This window comes from Lepus europaeus, chromosome 19, assembly GCF_033115175.1.
Source record: "Lepus europaeus isolate LE1 chromosome 19, mLepTim1.pri, whole genome shotgun sequence".
Classification (NCBI taxonomy): Eukaryota; Metazoa; Chordata; class Mammalia; order Lagomorpha; family Leporidae; genus Lepus; species Lepus europaeus.
The window spans coordinates 62,820,921-62,834,775 of NC_084845.1; the positions used below are offsets into that span (position 1 = coordinate 62,820,921).

Sequence of the window (13,855 nt, forward strand, 5' to 3'; positions counted from 1 at the left end):
AATGATTGAACAAGTTGCTGGCCTCTGAAGTCTGCACACATGGGCAAGTAGATCAGTTTCTGTCTTGCCTTTGACTCCTTGTGTTTTGTGTTCCTTATTGGGATTGCAGATGAAGAGGACAAGCCCTAGGGGACTTAAAAATTGATTGGTAAACCCTGCCTCAGAAAAATACAATTGAAGCATCGAAATACTACAAAGCTGTAAGTGCCATGAAACATCACTCTCAATTACAGGCTCCAGTTTTATAGTTTGCCCCGTGCCTGCATCTCACACCTCACTGTAGTTAATTCAAGAGCAGTTCAATCTTTCTCCTTTATTCTCTATAGTTCCTAGGGTGATGCTGGGGAGACAGCAGATTCATGACAAGAATTTTCTAATGACTTATTTTTGCTTTGTTTTCTGAATATCCTTCTACATCTGCCTGCAATTACTCGGCATATCAAACTTGAAAAATCCAGCTAGTTCTGAGATCAGTGAGCAAATGATCCTTCACTGGGAAATTTGTCTGTAAATGTTTAATATTACGTGCTATTATTGATATAGATACATATGCAAATTCTACAGATACATTTATATACAAAAGTTATTTTATGGTGTTGCAGTTTTACTATTTGATTCCACAACCCTACTAGTATGCCCAGGTTGAATATTCCTCATCTGAAATGCTTAGGACCCTAAGTGCTGAGGATCTGCAATTTTTTTTTGATCTTTGGAATATTTGCATGCACCTAATGAGATCATCCTGGAGATGAGATCCAAGTCTAAATACAAAGTTCATTTATGTTTCCTATATACCTTACACACACAGCCTGAAGCTAACTTTACACAGTGTATTCATTGTGCCTGCGTTTTCACTACAGTCTACCTTATGTAGTGTAAAGTTTTCCATTTGCAGCACTGTGTTGGTGCTTAAGAAATGCTGGATTGTTGCATCAGGAGTGCTCCAGAGAGTCCTTTCAAATTGCATCTGTAATGACTAAAGCACTGGTTGGTACACAGTGGGTGCTCAAAGAATGTATCCCAAATGGTGACAGGAATAAAGAAAACAAGGAAGTTTGTCACTTACAGGTTCTTGTTCCAAAAGAATGAGGCTCACCACAACAATGTTGATGTCACTTCCAATGGTCCCATCTTTAAATAGACTGGAAACCTGTTGGACAAATGGAATAGAACCAAATTTTACAATTTTGTCAACTTCACGGAGCATGGCAATGAGACACAGAGTATTTGTAAATACATGGGTTTCCATTTCACCAAACACCAGAGCAGTTTCCTCAAAATTCAGGCCCCTCCCAAGAAGACCACGTGACTGCATCTGGAATTCAACCCATGCAGGGAGATTCTACGCTTCTCGGTTTCCCTGGAGAGCCTGAAGGGTTCATGAGAGCCTCGCTCACCATGTTCATGACCGTCAGAATGTACGTCGTGACGTTCCCCCGGCCGTGCTTCTCCACCATCTTCTTGTCTGCTACCACCAGGGTTTCCACATTCAGGCCCTTCTGTGACTTCCCAGCGGATCGCCTGGGTCGCCCGGAGCTCCCGTACTCGTCCAACCTCAGGTAGGTGTCCTCTGTGGGAGGCTTGGGGGCGTCTACAAGGACCGTAAGAGCATTTAGAAGGAAGGGCCATCAATAGATAAAGTCTAGGTTAGGGAGAGACAGCAATCTGAACCCAGGGAGGAGAGGAGCTATGCAACCCACAGTTTGCTAATCCATTACTAAGTGCTCATACGTGGCCAGACTTAGTACTCTGCACCTAGTACACAGGTGAGAGATTGTTTGATACATGTTTGGATGGATGGGTGGGTGGATGGATTCCGTAACTCAAAGATGCTCTGAAGAGTAAAAGAGAACAATCCATTTGGTAGAGTAGGTCAACAAAACACAATTCTAGGGAGGGTCTTTAACACTTGATTTTTATGTTCAGTCTAACTCCTGCACAACACTGCCCAAGCCCTATGCCGTTTTCTCACCATCACAAACTTAAACATAGCCCTACCCAGTGCGCAAAAAGGACTCTCGCATCTGACACTGATGTCGTTATCAGAGTACGGTGTAGTTAGGGATGACATGAAAACTCTATTAAGCACTTTCTATAACTGGTAAGGAGTGGGCGCCAACCGAACAGAATGCAACTGGCCACAGCCTTTGACAGAGGTCAGGGAGCCCCGCAGGACACTGTTAGCCAGGGGACAGAGCAAGTCCAAAGGGTCCTGGGAAGGAAAAGGGCATTTGGAAAGCTCTCGAAAGTACCTGCACACTAACTAGGACAGGAAGACTCCAGGACCGTAGCCACCGGTACAACTGTAATGCCAGCTCCCTACAGAGCACAAGGAGAAGGCCACAGCACTCGGAGTTAGGTTTAAAAACTCCAGCCGGCCAGGTATCTGGCTTGTGACCTTGAGTCTCGGTTTCGTTACCCCTGGAAAGACCGCGACACTTAGTTACAAGGTGGCTCTCAAAACGAGCTTTGACATCTCACATTCAATAGATATCCTTACCACCAAAACCATGTACTATTATATACACCTGTCAAATGGAGTACCCTAATGAGGACATTTCAACAGCACCAAAAACGCGCACACACATCAGTTTCTGAAACACAGTCTTTCCCTGTTTCTCCTGATTAACAGGACAGGGGCCCGGATCCTCCTTCTCCACGAGAGCCCTCCTTAGCCTGTGCTGTCCGGGCGGGGAGGCACCTGCCACTCACGTCTACGCAGTCTGCAGAGCACGTCTGAGACAACAGGAGGAAGGAGGTTTTCATTTTACTTTTTAAACAGCAGTCGTTAATACAGTTAGTGAAGACCTTACGAGTGTGCCTGAGACGATGTGAGTATGTAAATCGAATTCTTCGATCTTAAGTTGTACAAAATCTAGACACAGATCAGTCTTCCCGATGAAAACTTATCACGTGAATTGAAATTGTACTGTAAGTAGGGGCTGGCGCCGGGGCGCAGTAGATTAATCTTCCGCCTGTGGCACTGGCATCCCATATGGACACTGGTTCTAATCCTGGCTGCTCCACTTCCCATCCAGCTCTCTGCTGTGGCCTGGGAAAGCAGTAGAAGATGGCCCAAGTCCTTGGGCCCCTGCACCCACGTGGGAGACCCAGAAGAAGCTCCTGGCTCCAGATTGGTGCAGCCCCAGCTGTTGTTGCCATCTGGGGAGTGAACCAATGGAAGGAAGATCTTTCTCTCTGCCTCTCCCTCTCACTGTCTGTAACTCTAACTCTCAAATAAAATAAAATCTTTTTTTTAAAAAAGAAATTATACCATAAGTAGAAAATTCTAGATTTCCAAAACTTATCATGAACAGAATATAAAAGCCTGTACTAATAATTTGTTGCATCAATTACATGTTGAAATGATCCTATTTCCTTTCTATTGATTTCAATAAAATGCTATTAAAATTCATCCATCCATTTGTTTAAGCCATGTTTTGGTGTGGCTGTTAACAACTTGACATTACATTTGGGGCTTGTGTTGTATTTTCACTGGGCATTCTGACTACCAAAGGCAGCAGCTGTGCCCGGGGTCCCAAGTCACACCCACGGGCTCTGGACTTCACTGCCCCCTCCTTTCCGAAGCATCTCGCCTTCACGTGCTCCAAACACCCAGCCGGACACCCAGGTATTGACCCCAGACGCAATCGCCACGAGTCTGCATACTCTGCCCACGTGCACAGAAATGAAGCCTGGGACCCGTGGTTAAACACAGCAGGAACCCAAAGAGCCACGGAGGAAACCGTGCCGAGGCCTTTCCTAGCTTAACACAGAAAACCAGCTCCTCCCACATCAGCCTGTCGGGACAGCTCCCATCCACCTCCAGGACGCCACTGCGGGGGGACTGCGGCGGCCCCGTTCTACCCTGCCGAGCCCCCAACGGCGCTCGACACAGCCCTGCGAGGCCCACACCGGAACAGAACAAGAGAAAGTTTCCTTACATACATTTCTTGCGTCGTCCACAAAAATGCTGCTTTTGCAGCCTTCGAGGGTGGTGCCGTGTTTCTTGACTCTGAGAGGAGTGGGGACCGTGACCGTGACCTGGGGAGTGACCAGGGCGATTCCAGCTGGAGCCCGGGGGGCCGCGATAGCGCTGGACCGTCTCCTCCGCTGTCCTCTTGTACAGCACATGGGGATGGTGGCCTGCTGGGGGGCTGTAGTTGTGTTCCTGAGCCAGCAGCTGAGGTAACGGCGAGATGAGGAATTCATTCTGTCGCGTCCTGATGAGACCCGACTACAAAGCCAAACACAGAGACAGCGTTCAGGATTCCCACCCCCTGACTGTTGAGGTCTCATTTACAGCCCTGTGCACTGACTACTTCCCAGGTGCAGGCACTGTGCCGAGTGCTCCCCATGTACCTCCCGCTCATACCTGCACCATTACCTGTTGTTGTCATCATCACGCCCATTTTGCAGAAGGGAAGACTGAGGCCGAGAGACTGAGAAAGCGGGTAGCGGCGCCCAGAGTTTTCTCCCTTCAAGAGCAGGGTTTTTCTCTACTCGGCTGCAGAGGCACTGGGAAAACACTGCACAGATGGCTGAACGTAAAAACACCTTACCCTCGGAGGATTTGTAGGGTAGCGAGTGAAACAGAGTTGGTCCACCTGGATTTCATAAACCCTACATCCGAGGACTAGCAAAGATGGCCAGGAAGGCGTGAGGGGTTCCCTCTAAGCCGGGGTCTGATATCGCGTACCTGCACTGTATGCACACTGCACACAGCGCACTGTACTCTCTCACCTCTGGACACAGAGCCCCCGGGCATCCAGGCCCTGCTCTACAAGGCATGGCCAGCAGACCAGCGGCTTCAGCTCACTCACAATCAGAATCTGCATTCTATTAAAGGCCGTCAAAGACTTGCATGCCTCTTACAATTTGAGAATTGTTGATATAGCCCGGTATTTGAAAACTTTGTTGTGGGGTTCGCACTGTGGCACAGTAGGTAAAGCCTCTGCCAGCAGTGCCAGGACCCCACATGGGCACCAGTGTGAGTCCTGGCTGCTCCTCTTCCATTTCACCTCTGTGCTAATGGCCTGGGAAAGCAGTGGAAAATGGCCCAGTGCTTGGGCCCCTGCACCTGCCTAGGAGACTCAGAAGAAGCTCCTGGCTTCGCATCACCACAGCTCCAGCCATTATGACTGTTTGGGGAGTGAGTGAGCCAGCAGATGGAAGACCATTCTCCCTGTCTCTGTCATTCTGCCTCTCAAATAAATCCTTAAAAAAAAAAAAAAGCTTTGTTGTACATTAGATTCACCCAAGGGTCTTAAACACACACTTCCCCAGGAAGAATCCCATTCCATTAAAAGGAGACTCTCTATGTGGCTGATACATCAAACTTTCTTAACCACCCCCAGGATTATCACAATGGACAAACACGCATGTGAACCACTGCTCTGGGCCAGAGCTTCTTCCAATGGAGAGATTTCTTCCTGCTCTGAGCACCTTAACAAGGGAGACAACACAACCGCTGCTCAAGTCCTCCACACACTCTGCACCACAGCAATTTAGATGGCTGGTGATGGCAATGATTGATTCAGTACTTATGGAGGCTCAGCTGAGAGCCAGGCACTCAGATCAGGGAAGGCAAGAGCAATGAGCTAGAGACACACCCAGTGTATGTGTGTGGTTCACTGGGAAGACCCAGGCACCTGCCAGGATGGGGCACAATGCTAAGTGGGGTGTTGAGGCCGTGGGAATATAAGTGGATGAACGGCATCGGAGGGGCTTCCTCTGGCCTTATGTCAGCTCCAGGTCAGGGTTCACTTGCTCACTCCTGGATGGAGACCCAGAGCACACGGTTTGGTTCTGATTTTCCTGTAGCTGCATGCATCTGTTGTCTGGGAGACTATCTTGCCGGCTGTGACATGGACATCTACATTGGTGTCTGGAGCCTGGGCACAAGAACAGGTGACTTTCCTGTTCACCAAGCACATGTTGTGTACCCCAAGTCTTGGACCTGCCCTAGACACCAGTGTAAACACAGAAGGTACACAGCAGGTGAATCAAACTGCACATGGGCTCACGAAAGTGATGGAAAAAGAGAAGTTACAGGTGAGATTAAAAAAAAAAAAAAGTCCAGATTCTACCATTCCTGGAGAGCCTGTCCATCTGTCCCCTGGATGTAACTCCGAGGAGCCCACCTTCCCCAGCCTGTCCTGGTCATGCCGGGGGACCCGCCTCCTGTCCTCTCCAACACAGTCCTCCCCTGCCAGCCAGAGTCCCTGTCCAACCTAAGTAAGTTCGTACTATGCACTCTGGTGTTCGTCTCTCTTCCTGGCCCTCAAATCCCTGTATAACCCGCTCCCTGCTGACCCTGCCAGATTTACCGGTTTCCCCTCTGCCCCCCGACACCACGCCCAACAAGATGCTGCACCCACTTTGTGAACCTCCGTCCTTGCAGACTCCGGCACAGGCTGCTCCTTTTGCCTGAAGGCGCCTCCCACCAGCTTGCTTGGCTTTGCGGGCACTCGGCGCCGATGTCTCAGCTGAAATCGCACCTGCTCAGCACCCACGGCAAACTCCCCTTCCCCGTTTCACAATGCTCATGGGCCACAGTGTGTTGGCTTCATGCCTATCTCCATAGAAGGGAAAACAGGGGCTGGCACTGTGGCATAGCTGGTAAAGCCTGCAATGCCGGCATCCCACGTAGCTGCCAGTTTGTGTCCCAGCTGCTCCACTTCCGATCCAGCTCTCTGCTATGGCCTGGGAAAGCAGTAGAAGATGGCCCAAGTCTTTGGACCTCTGCACCCACGTGGGAGACCCAAAAGAAGCTCTTGGCTCCAGACTGGCACAGCTCCAGCCACTGCGGCCAATTAGGAAGTGAACCAGCAGATGGAGTATCTCTCTCTCTCTCTGCCTCTCCTTCTCTCTCTGTGTAACTCTTTCAAATAAGTATATCTTTAAGAAAGGAAAAAAAAAAAGGAAAAACAAGAAGCAACCCTCTCCTCCCACCACCTCAGACATACAATTGCAATGCACACTCTTGGAGGGCAGGGGCTACACTGGCATCTTGGCACGTGCCACCTCGTATCTGCCTCAGTCTATACACACAGCAGGACCGAGGGGTGCTGGGGGCTGGCCAGCATCAGAGCTGAAAACAGAGTCTGGAGGGGACAAGTTCAAGGTGGCCGGTTTCACACGTGAAGTCACAAGTATTCCAAGCAGGACTTCATAGCTACCTGTCAGGCAATCCTGGCTGGAAGAACAGACAGAACTGGGGTTGGGGGTGGGCATCTGGCACAGTGGCCAAGTTGCCCCCCGGGACACGAGCGCCTGATTTCCATCCTGGCTCCACTGCTCCCTTCCAGCTTCCTCCCTGATGCACATCCTGGGTGGCGACGCTGCAGTCCTTGGTTTCCTGCCAAGGACGAGGGAGACCTGGATCCAGCTCCAGGCTCCTGGCTGGGGCCTGGCCCACCCATGGCTGTTACGTGGGGATCTGGGGAGTCCAACAGTGGACATAACAGTCCTACCTGTCTCTCTTCCTTAGAAAATGAAATGGGAATAAATAAAATTTAAAAAACTGCATGCAGACAATAGACACCTATTTGCAGGCTCCCACAGAGAAAGTAGTGAATTAGTCTTGAAAGCCCTCCAGCCTTATTAACTTCCTCACTGAGCTCAACTAACCAGATGAACAGGTTTGCAAATTCTCTGTTTTCTCACTGTTTCATCAAAACTTCAGGCTTCCCAACACCTGGTGGAAGCTTCAGTATTGAGAAAGCAATGGAGAAACTAATGCTCATCCCCTGTGGGTGCAAACACTCTGGCCCCATACCGCCCTGTCTCACCGTTCACAGAAGGACAAACATCTAGAACAATCATCTGTAGCAAAACAAGAACTTGATGGCGCTAGATTTCACCGAGACAAAGTTTTCTTTTCCTGGTTTCAGTTGATGAAAAACCCTGGAATCTGACAGAATGAATACGTTTTATAGCTTAAAAATAAAACCCAGTGCATCCAAAAGCAGCCATCTGTTTATCCACGGCGTGCGTGAAACGTTGTGAGCTGCCAGACACGTGCAGCTCTTGGCCGAATCCCATGAGGCTGTGCTCCAGTGTGGCCTCCCGTTAAAAGGGGGCAGCGGGGATGGAGCAAGTCAGGCTCACACGTGGGAGCAGACATGGTATGAAGACACAGGTCGGCGTTCAAACAGGAGACAGTAACCAAAGTAGGCAAAGTCAGTGCACGGTCACGGAACACAGGACAAGCACATTCACTGAGACTAGAAGTCTGCTCCTGGTTCCTGCAGGGGAAGCCTAGACGGAGCTTGGAAAACGATGGCTCAGAATTAAGGAGGAGAAAAGATGGCAGGAGTTGAAACAAAGCCCAGACTCTTGTAGAAGCAGAAGACAGGGCTGGCTCTAATGCAGCAGGTTAAGACGCCATTTTCAGAGCCAGGATCCCATATGGGCACTGGTTTGAGTCCTGGCTGCTCCACTTCCTTTCCAGCTCCTTGTTGGTGGCCTGGCAAAGCAGCAGATGACCAAGAACTTGGGCCCCTGCACCCATGTGGGAGACCTGCAAGAAGGTCCTGGCTCCTGGCTTTGGACTGGCCCAACCCTGGCCACTACAGCCGTTTGGAGAGTGAACCAGTGGATGAGAGATCCCTTTTTCTCTCTCTTTTCTTTGTTCTAACTCTGCCTTTCAAAGAAATAAATAATAAATCTTTAGAAAAAAAAAGCAGAAGAAATTTGAGACCATCTTTGTGTTCCCATAGAGAAGAGGAATGTCTCCACGTCCACCAAAATGGATGTGATGAGATGTGGACAGTGGAGCAGCTGCCCCCAACTCCCCTTTCCCTTAAGCCAGGGATACAGACCTGTATGGTGCCCCCTACAGGACGCTGTGCAGAAGGGCTGGCTCACAAGGAATCTTCCCTCATTAATATTCCATCTTTCTCAGTTTTAAAGACTAGGAAACTGAGTGATATGATTTAGCTACTAACCTTAGAAACAAAATAGATGTTCGACAAGAGTCAATTTTCTTTTCAGATATTTTATGATTTTACATTCTAAAAGAGAAAATGTCTTATTGGTTAGCAGTATTTTTCCTATTTTGGATTTCAATGGCAGAAGTAATTCTCAAAGGACTCTCATCAAATGGAAAACATACTTGATGCAATGCCACTTAATTTTCCTTTAAAAGGGTCCTCCCTTTAAGTCATATTTCCATTTCAACGAAAACCTTAGATTTAACTGGAAAAGAGAGATGGAAGTTTTCAGAAATACCTGACAAATTCAGCGGTGGCCTGAGTGCACAATTCATTTTTATGCACTTGATCTTAGCCAAAAGGCCAAGAAGTGAGGCACAATTCATTTAAAAAAGTTCAATGTGGGGGCCGGCGCTGTGGTGCAGTGGGTTCATCCATCCCATATGGGTGCCGGTTCTGGTCCCCACTGCTCCTCTTCCAATCCAGCTCTCTGCTATGGCCTAGGAAAGCAGTGGAAGATGGCCCAAGTCCTTGGTCCCTTGCATCCACATAGGAGACCCAGAAGCTCCTGGCTCCAGATCAGAACAGCTCCAGCCATTGCAGCCATCTGGGGAGTGAACCAGCAGATGGAAGACACCCCCCCCCCCCCGTCTCACTGTAACTCTGCCTCTCAAATATTAAAAAAGGTTCAATGTGGACAACCTCAAAGATCAATGATAATTAGAGGAAGATACAAGCTACCCGAAGGGAAGAATCTTGCCTCAAAGGATATGATCCCAATACTTACATCTATTATATAATCCAAAAAAAGAGGCTTAATGGTCCTATACAATTCAACAGGACTTCAAATGGAATTGCATCAATAAATAAAGGAAATTTCTTGAAATAAGAATAATAAAAAGAGCATTATTCAATTTTTATTTTTGGTAAACAGTCACAGGTACAACAAAGTAATCCCCAGTAGGCTGGCTAAAAAATACTGGCAAAGGCATATGTTTACAGTAATCTTAAGGAAATGATATTTTACTTTTTAAAATCTACAACTTAAAAATGCAATTATTATCAGTGAAAATCCTTTTTAAAAATGCTATAATGCTATTGAATCCCAACAGTAACACTGAAGAACACATCATTGATTGGTCGCTTGACACACAAAGTTGTAAGGAACACGCTGCAAGGACAAAGCTCAGCTCAGAATCAGCACAAGGATTCAGAAGATGTAGGCAACAGGAAACAGAAACCGGCGGCACAGGGTGAGTGCGGGGAGGACAGAAACCAGAGACACCGAAGGCTAAGAAGTAAAAGCTGCGCGAGATGTCATGTGAGGAAAACCAACGCAGAAGGACGTTTCAGGATTGCATGGGGTAGACGCAGGCGTCGTGAGCACCGGGCACCATTCTCCGGATGCCACTTGGGACACTTGCAGCCCACAGGGGAGGGACTGGTTCCCACCCACCTCCTGCCCAGCAGACCCTGGGAGGCAGCGAGGGATGGCTCGAGCCTGTGGGTCCCTGCCACCTGTGAGGAAGACCCAGACTGCGCTTCCGGCTCTGACCTGGCCCAGTCCTCCCTGGGGAGTGAACCAGAAGACGGAAGATCTCTCTCTGCCTTTCAGTAAAAATGAAAACAAAATTTTTTAAAAAAGAAAAATCACCATTGTACAATGGAATGGCGCAAAGCATTAAGGGAAATGCTTAACAGGGAGGGAGCCGCCTGGGAGGAAAATTTTAATTTTGCTGCCCGCTAGCTGGGCTCAAGACTTCTGAACTTTTTTTTTTTTTTCCCATCTGTGAAACAAGAATAGAAATATCCTAACCTGGGTTTTCCAAAGGTTAAGTGGTTTTTATCCATCAAGGTGTTGAGTTGTGAATGTCCCAGAAAATCTTCACACTGACAAACACAGCCAGAGGGGCTTTTACAAAGAAAATCAGCAACCTGAGATGCTCCACAGCTGCTTACCAAGTCCCAGGTGAGAGCAGGAGGAGGCACTGACATCACTCATCGGGTGGAGGGCACAAAACCAGTGTCATCCTCCCGGGGGCCAGCCACAAGCTCGCAGCTCTCAGAGAGGGCTTGAGCTTCACACACAGAAACAGGGGTGTGTGGGCATCACCACCTGCAGGTGCACAGAGGGTTCACGGACAACCTGGAAGGCTCTGAAACAGGGACACCCGCTCTGGAAATAAATGGGTGATCCAGATTGCCTTTTACTGTCACAGGGACAAAAAACATCTCTCACTTTTTGGCACTTGCCACTCATCCCCCACAGTACAAATCTCACCAGGCACAGGACTTCCTACACCAATGCCACGTAGTGGGGACGGATGTCTGCAGAGTCGGAGACACAGTGAAGTTCCTGCAGAACGCTGGCCAGTGCGGTGAGCCCCAGCGGGAGCAGGGCCGGCGGTGCTCCGAGTGGGCCAGACGCACAAAGCGCTCGTTCTGTGGTGCTGCAATGCCCTCCCGCTGCGTCCCCACCTCCCCGCCGAGTTCCCAAACCTCTATCATCTTCAGGTCATGATCTATAGGATGGGACTAACAAAGCACTTGCCTTGGAGGAGTTTTAGAGCATTAAGGGCGCTAAGATTTTGTTTCTAAAGATATATTTTGCAAGTCAGACTTAGAGAGAGACAGAGAGAGCGAGCACTCAAGAGAGCAAGAGCGAGCGTACCGGCACTCTTCCATTCACTAGTTCATTCCCCAGATAGCTACAATGGCCCAGTGCTGGGCCATGCTGAGGCCAGAAGCCTCTTCCCAGTCTCCCATGTGGATGGCAGGGGCCCAAACGCTGGGGCCATCTTCTGCTGCTTTCCCAGGCCACAAGCACGGAGCAGGATCAGAAGTGGAGCAGCTGGGACATGAACCAGCACCCGTATGGGATGCTGACATCACAGGCAGTGGCTTAACCCGCTGTGCCTTATCACTGGCCCCAAGTTAATACCTTTTATTTTTATATTTTTTACAGGCAGAGTGGACAGAGAGAGAGAGAGACAGAGAGAAAGGTCTTCCTTTGCCGTTGGTTCACCCTCCAATGGCCGCCACAGCTGGCACACCGCGCTGATCCGAAGGCAGGAGCCAGGTGCTTCTCCTGGTCTCCCATGGGGTGCAGGGCCTAAGCACTTGGGCCATCCTCCACTGCACTCCCGGGCCATAGCAGAGAGCTGGCCTGGAAGAGGGGCAACCGGGACAGAATCCGGTGCCCCAACCGGGACTAGAACCCGGTGTGCTCGCGCCGCAAGGCAGAGGGTTAGCCTATTGAGCTATGGCGCCGGCCCCCAAGTTAATACTTTTAAAGAGCTAAACCAGTGCTTGGCAAAGAGAAAACACTCAATACACATGTATTACATTTAATTACTTCAAGGAACCAAAGCAGAGAGGTCAGCCTTTCCCTTTAAAAAATATTTTAAGTTGTTATTTATTTTCATTTTATTTAAAAGGGAAACAGTTGGAAAGAGAGGTGGGAGGAAGGAGAGAACTTCTATTTGTTGGCTCATTTCCCAGATGCTCTAATAGCCAGGGCTGGGCCAGGCCAAAACAGGGAGCCTGGAACTCAATCCAGTTCTCCCACTTGGGTGGCAAGGACCCAAGTACTCACACCCTCGCCTGCTTCCTGCCAAGGTGCACGTGAGCAGGATGCTGGAATCAGGAGCAGAGGCAGGACTTGAACCCAGGCGCACCGACGTACGACGTGGATCCACGTGGGTCTTAACTGCTGCACCAAATGCCAGCCCCATCTTGTCTAACAGTGTGTTTATGTCACAAATCGTCCCTTCACCTGGACCTAAAACACTGGGCAGGGGCATCAATGAGAAACACAGCCATGCAACTGTTACAGACAGAGCTGATAGGGGAAATCACGAGTTGCTTCACCCACGATCACAGGCTTTAGTGGGGACGGGAAACAGGGGCCCCAGGTGCACAGGAAATTGCCAGGCTGCTGCTCTCACGGGCCCCTTTCTTGGGCCTGTTACTCTGCTCCCATAAAGCTCCTAGATTCCAACACCTGATCCCCCTAATCCCAGCTTTTCCATTCTGAAGCCCCGGACTCTCATCTGTCTATCCGACTTAAAGAGGCAGGGAGTCGCTTTCAGTGTGGCCGCCACTGTGGGGGAAAGGATGGCTTACTTTTCAAATTTCCTGTTGACATGACAATGGTACATTTTAGGGGGTACAATGTGAAAATTTATTACATGTATAATCAAATCAGGGAAATTGTCACTTTCATACACTTAAACATTTATCATTTCTTTGTGCTGAAACATGTAAACTACTCTCCTGGAGTTCTTGATAAGGCTTATTAATAGGCTGCTATGAAGTAGTGACCCTGGAGATCACGGAACGCACTCCTCCTATGACTGCATTTAGGGATCCATCAGTCAATCTCCCTGTGCCCTCCCCTCCACCACTGCCATCCTTTCTACCCTCTCATGGCCATTATTCTATTCTCTGCTTCTAGAAAAATCAACTTATTTGAGCTTCTACAGATGGTGGGAAAATCCAGTATTTGTCTTTCTGTGCCTGGCTTGTTTCATTTAACATAATGTCCTCTAGCACACTGTAGGATTTCAACGTCTTCTATGCTTCAATTATATTCATTGTGTGTGTGTGTGTGTGTTTGTTTCATTTTGAAAGGGCTGCTTTGGACCAGCCTCAAAAACTAAACGGATGGTTACTGCAGGGAGAAACAAAGCCAGGGACTTGCTGGAGAAGACGGCAGAATGGAGTGTAATGACCATGAACTGGAGCTCCTGTCATAAGCTGTCCATCAGCTGGATGGAACAGGTGAGGGGCAACCCCTTCGCTCCAAGGCCCATCCACAGAGGTTCACCGAGGACTCTGCCTATGGTTCACGCAGCTGCACCATGCGCCAAAGTGATTCATCCAGGTGACCCCTGGCCTCGGGGAAGCAGGCAGAGTCT

The 13,855-nt window shown here is 49.0% G+C and overlaps 1 protein-coding gene across 2 annotated transcripts in view; it reads right to left on the reverse strand.

Moving 5' to 3' along the window:
* ADAMTS18 (ADAM metallopeptidase with thrombospondin type 1 motif 18) overlaps positions 1–13,855 on the reverse strand; it is a 154,537-nt gene that overhangs the window by 81,962 nt on the left and 58,720 nt on the right. The window contains exons 4-6 of one of the 2 annotated variants that reach the window (XM_062176570.1): positions 3,949–4,237; positions 1,398–1,591; positions 1,067–1,150 (exon numbers count right to left, since the gene is read on the reverse strand). In XM_062176570.1, the coding sequence (XP_062032554.1) occupies positions 1,067–1,150; positions 1,398–1,591; positions 3,949–4,237 (567 nt within the window). Of the gene's footprint in view, positions 1–1,066; positions 1,151–1,397; positions 1,592–3,944; positions 4,238–13,855 lie in introns of those variants that run through there. The other variant, XM_062176571.1, reaches the window with a different exon arrangement.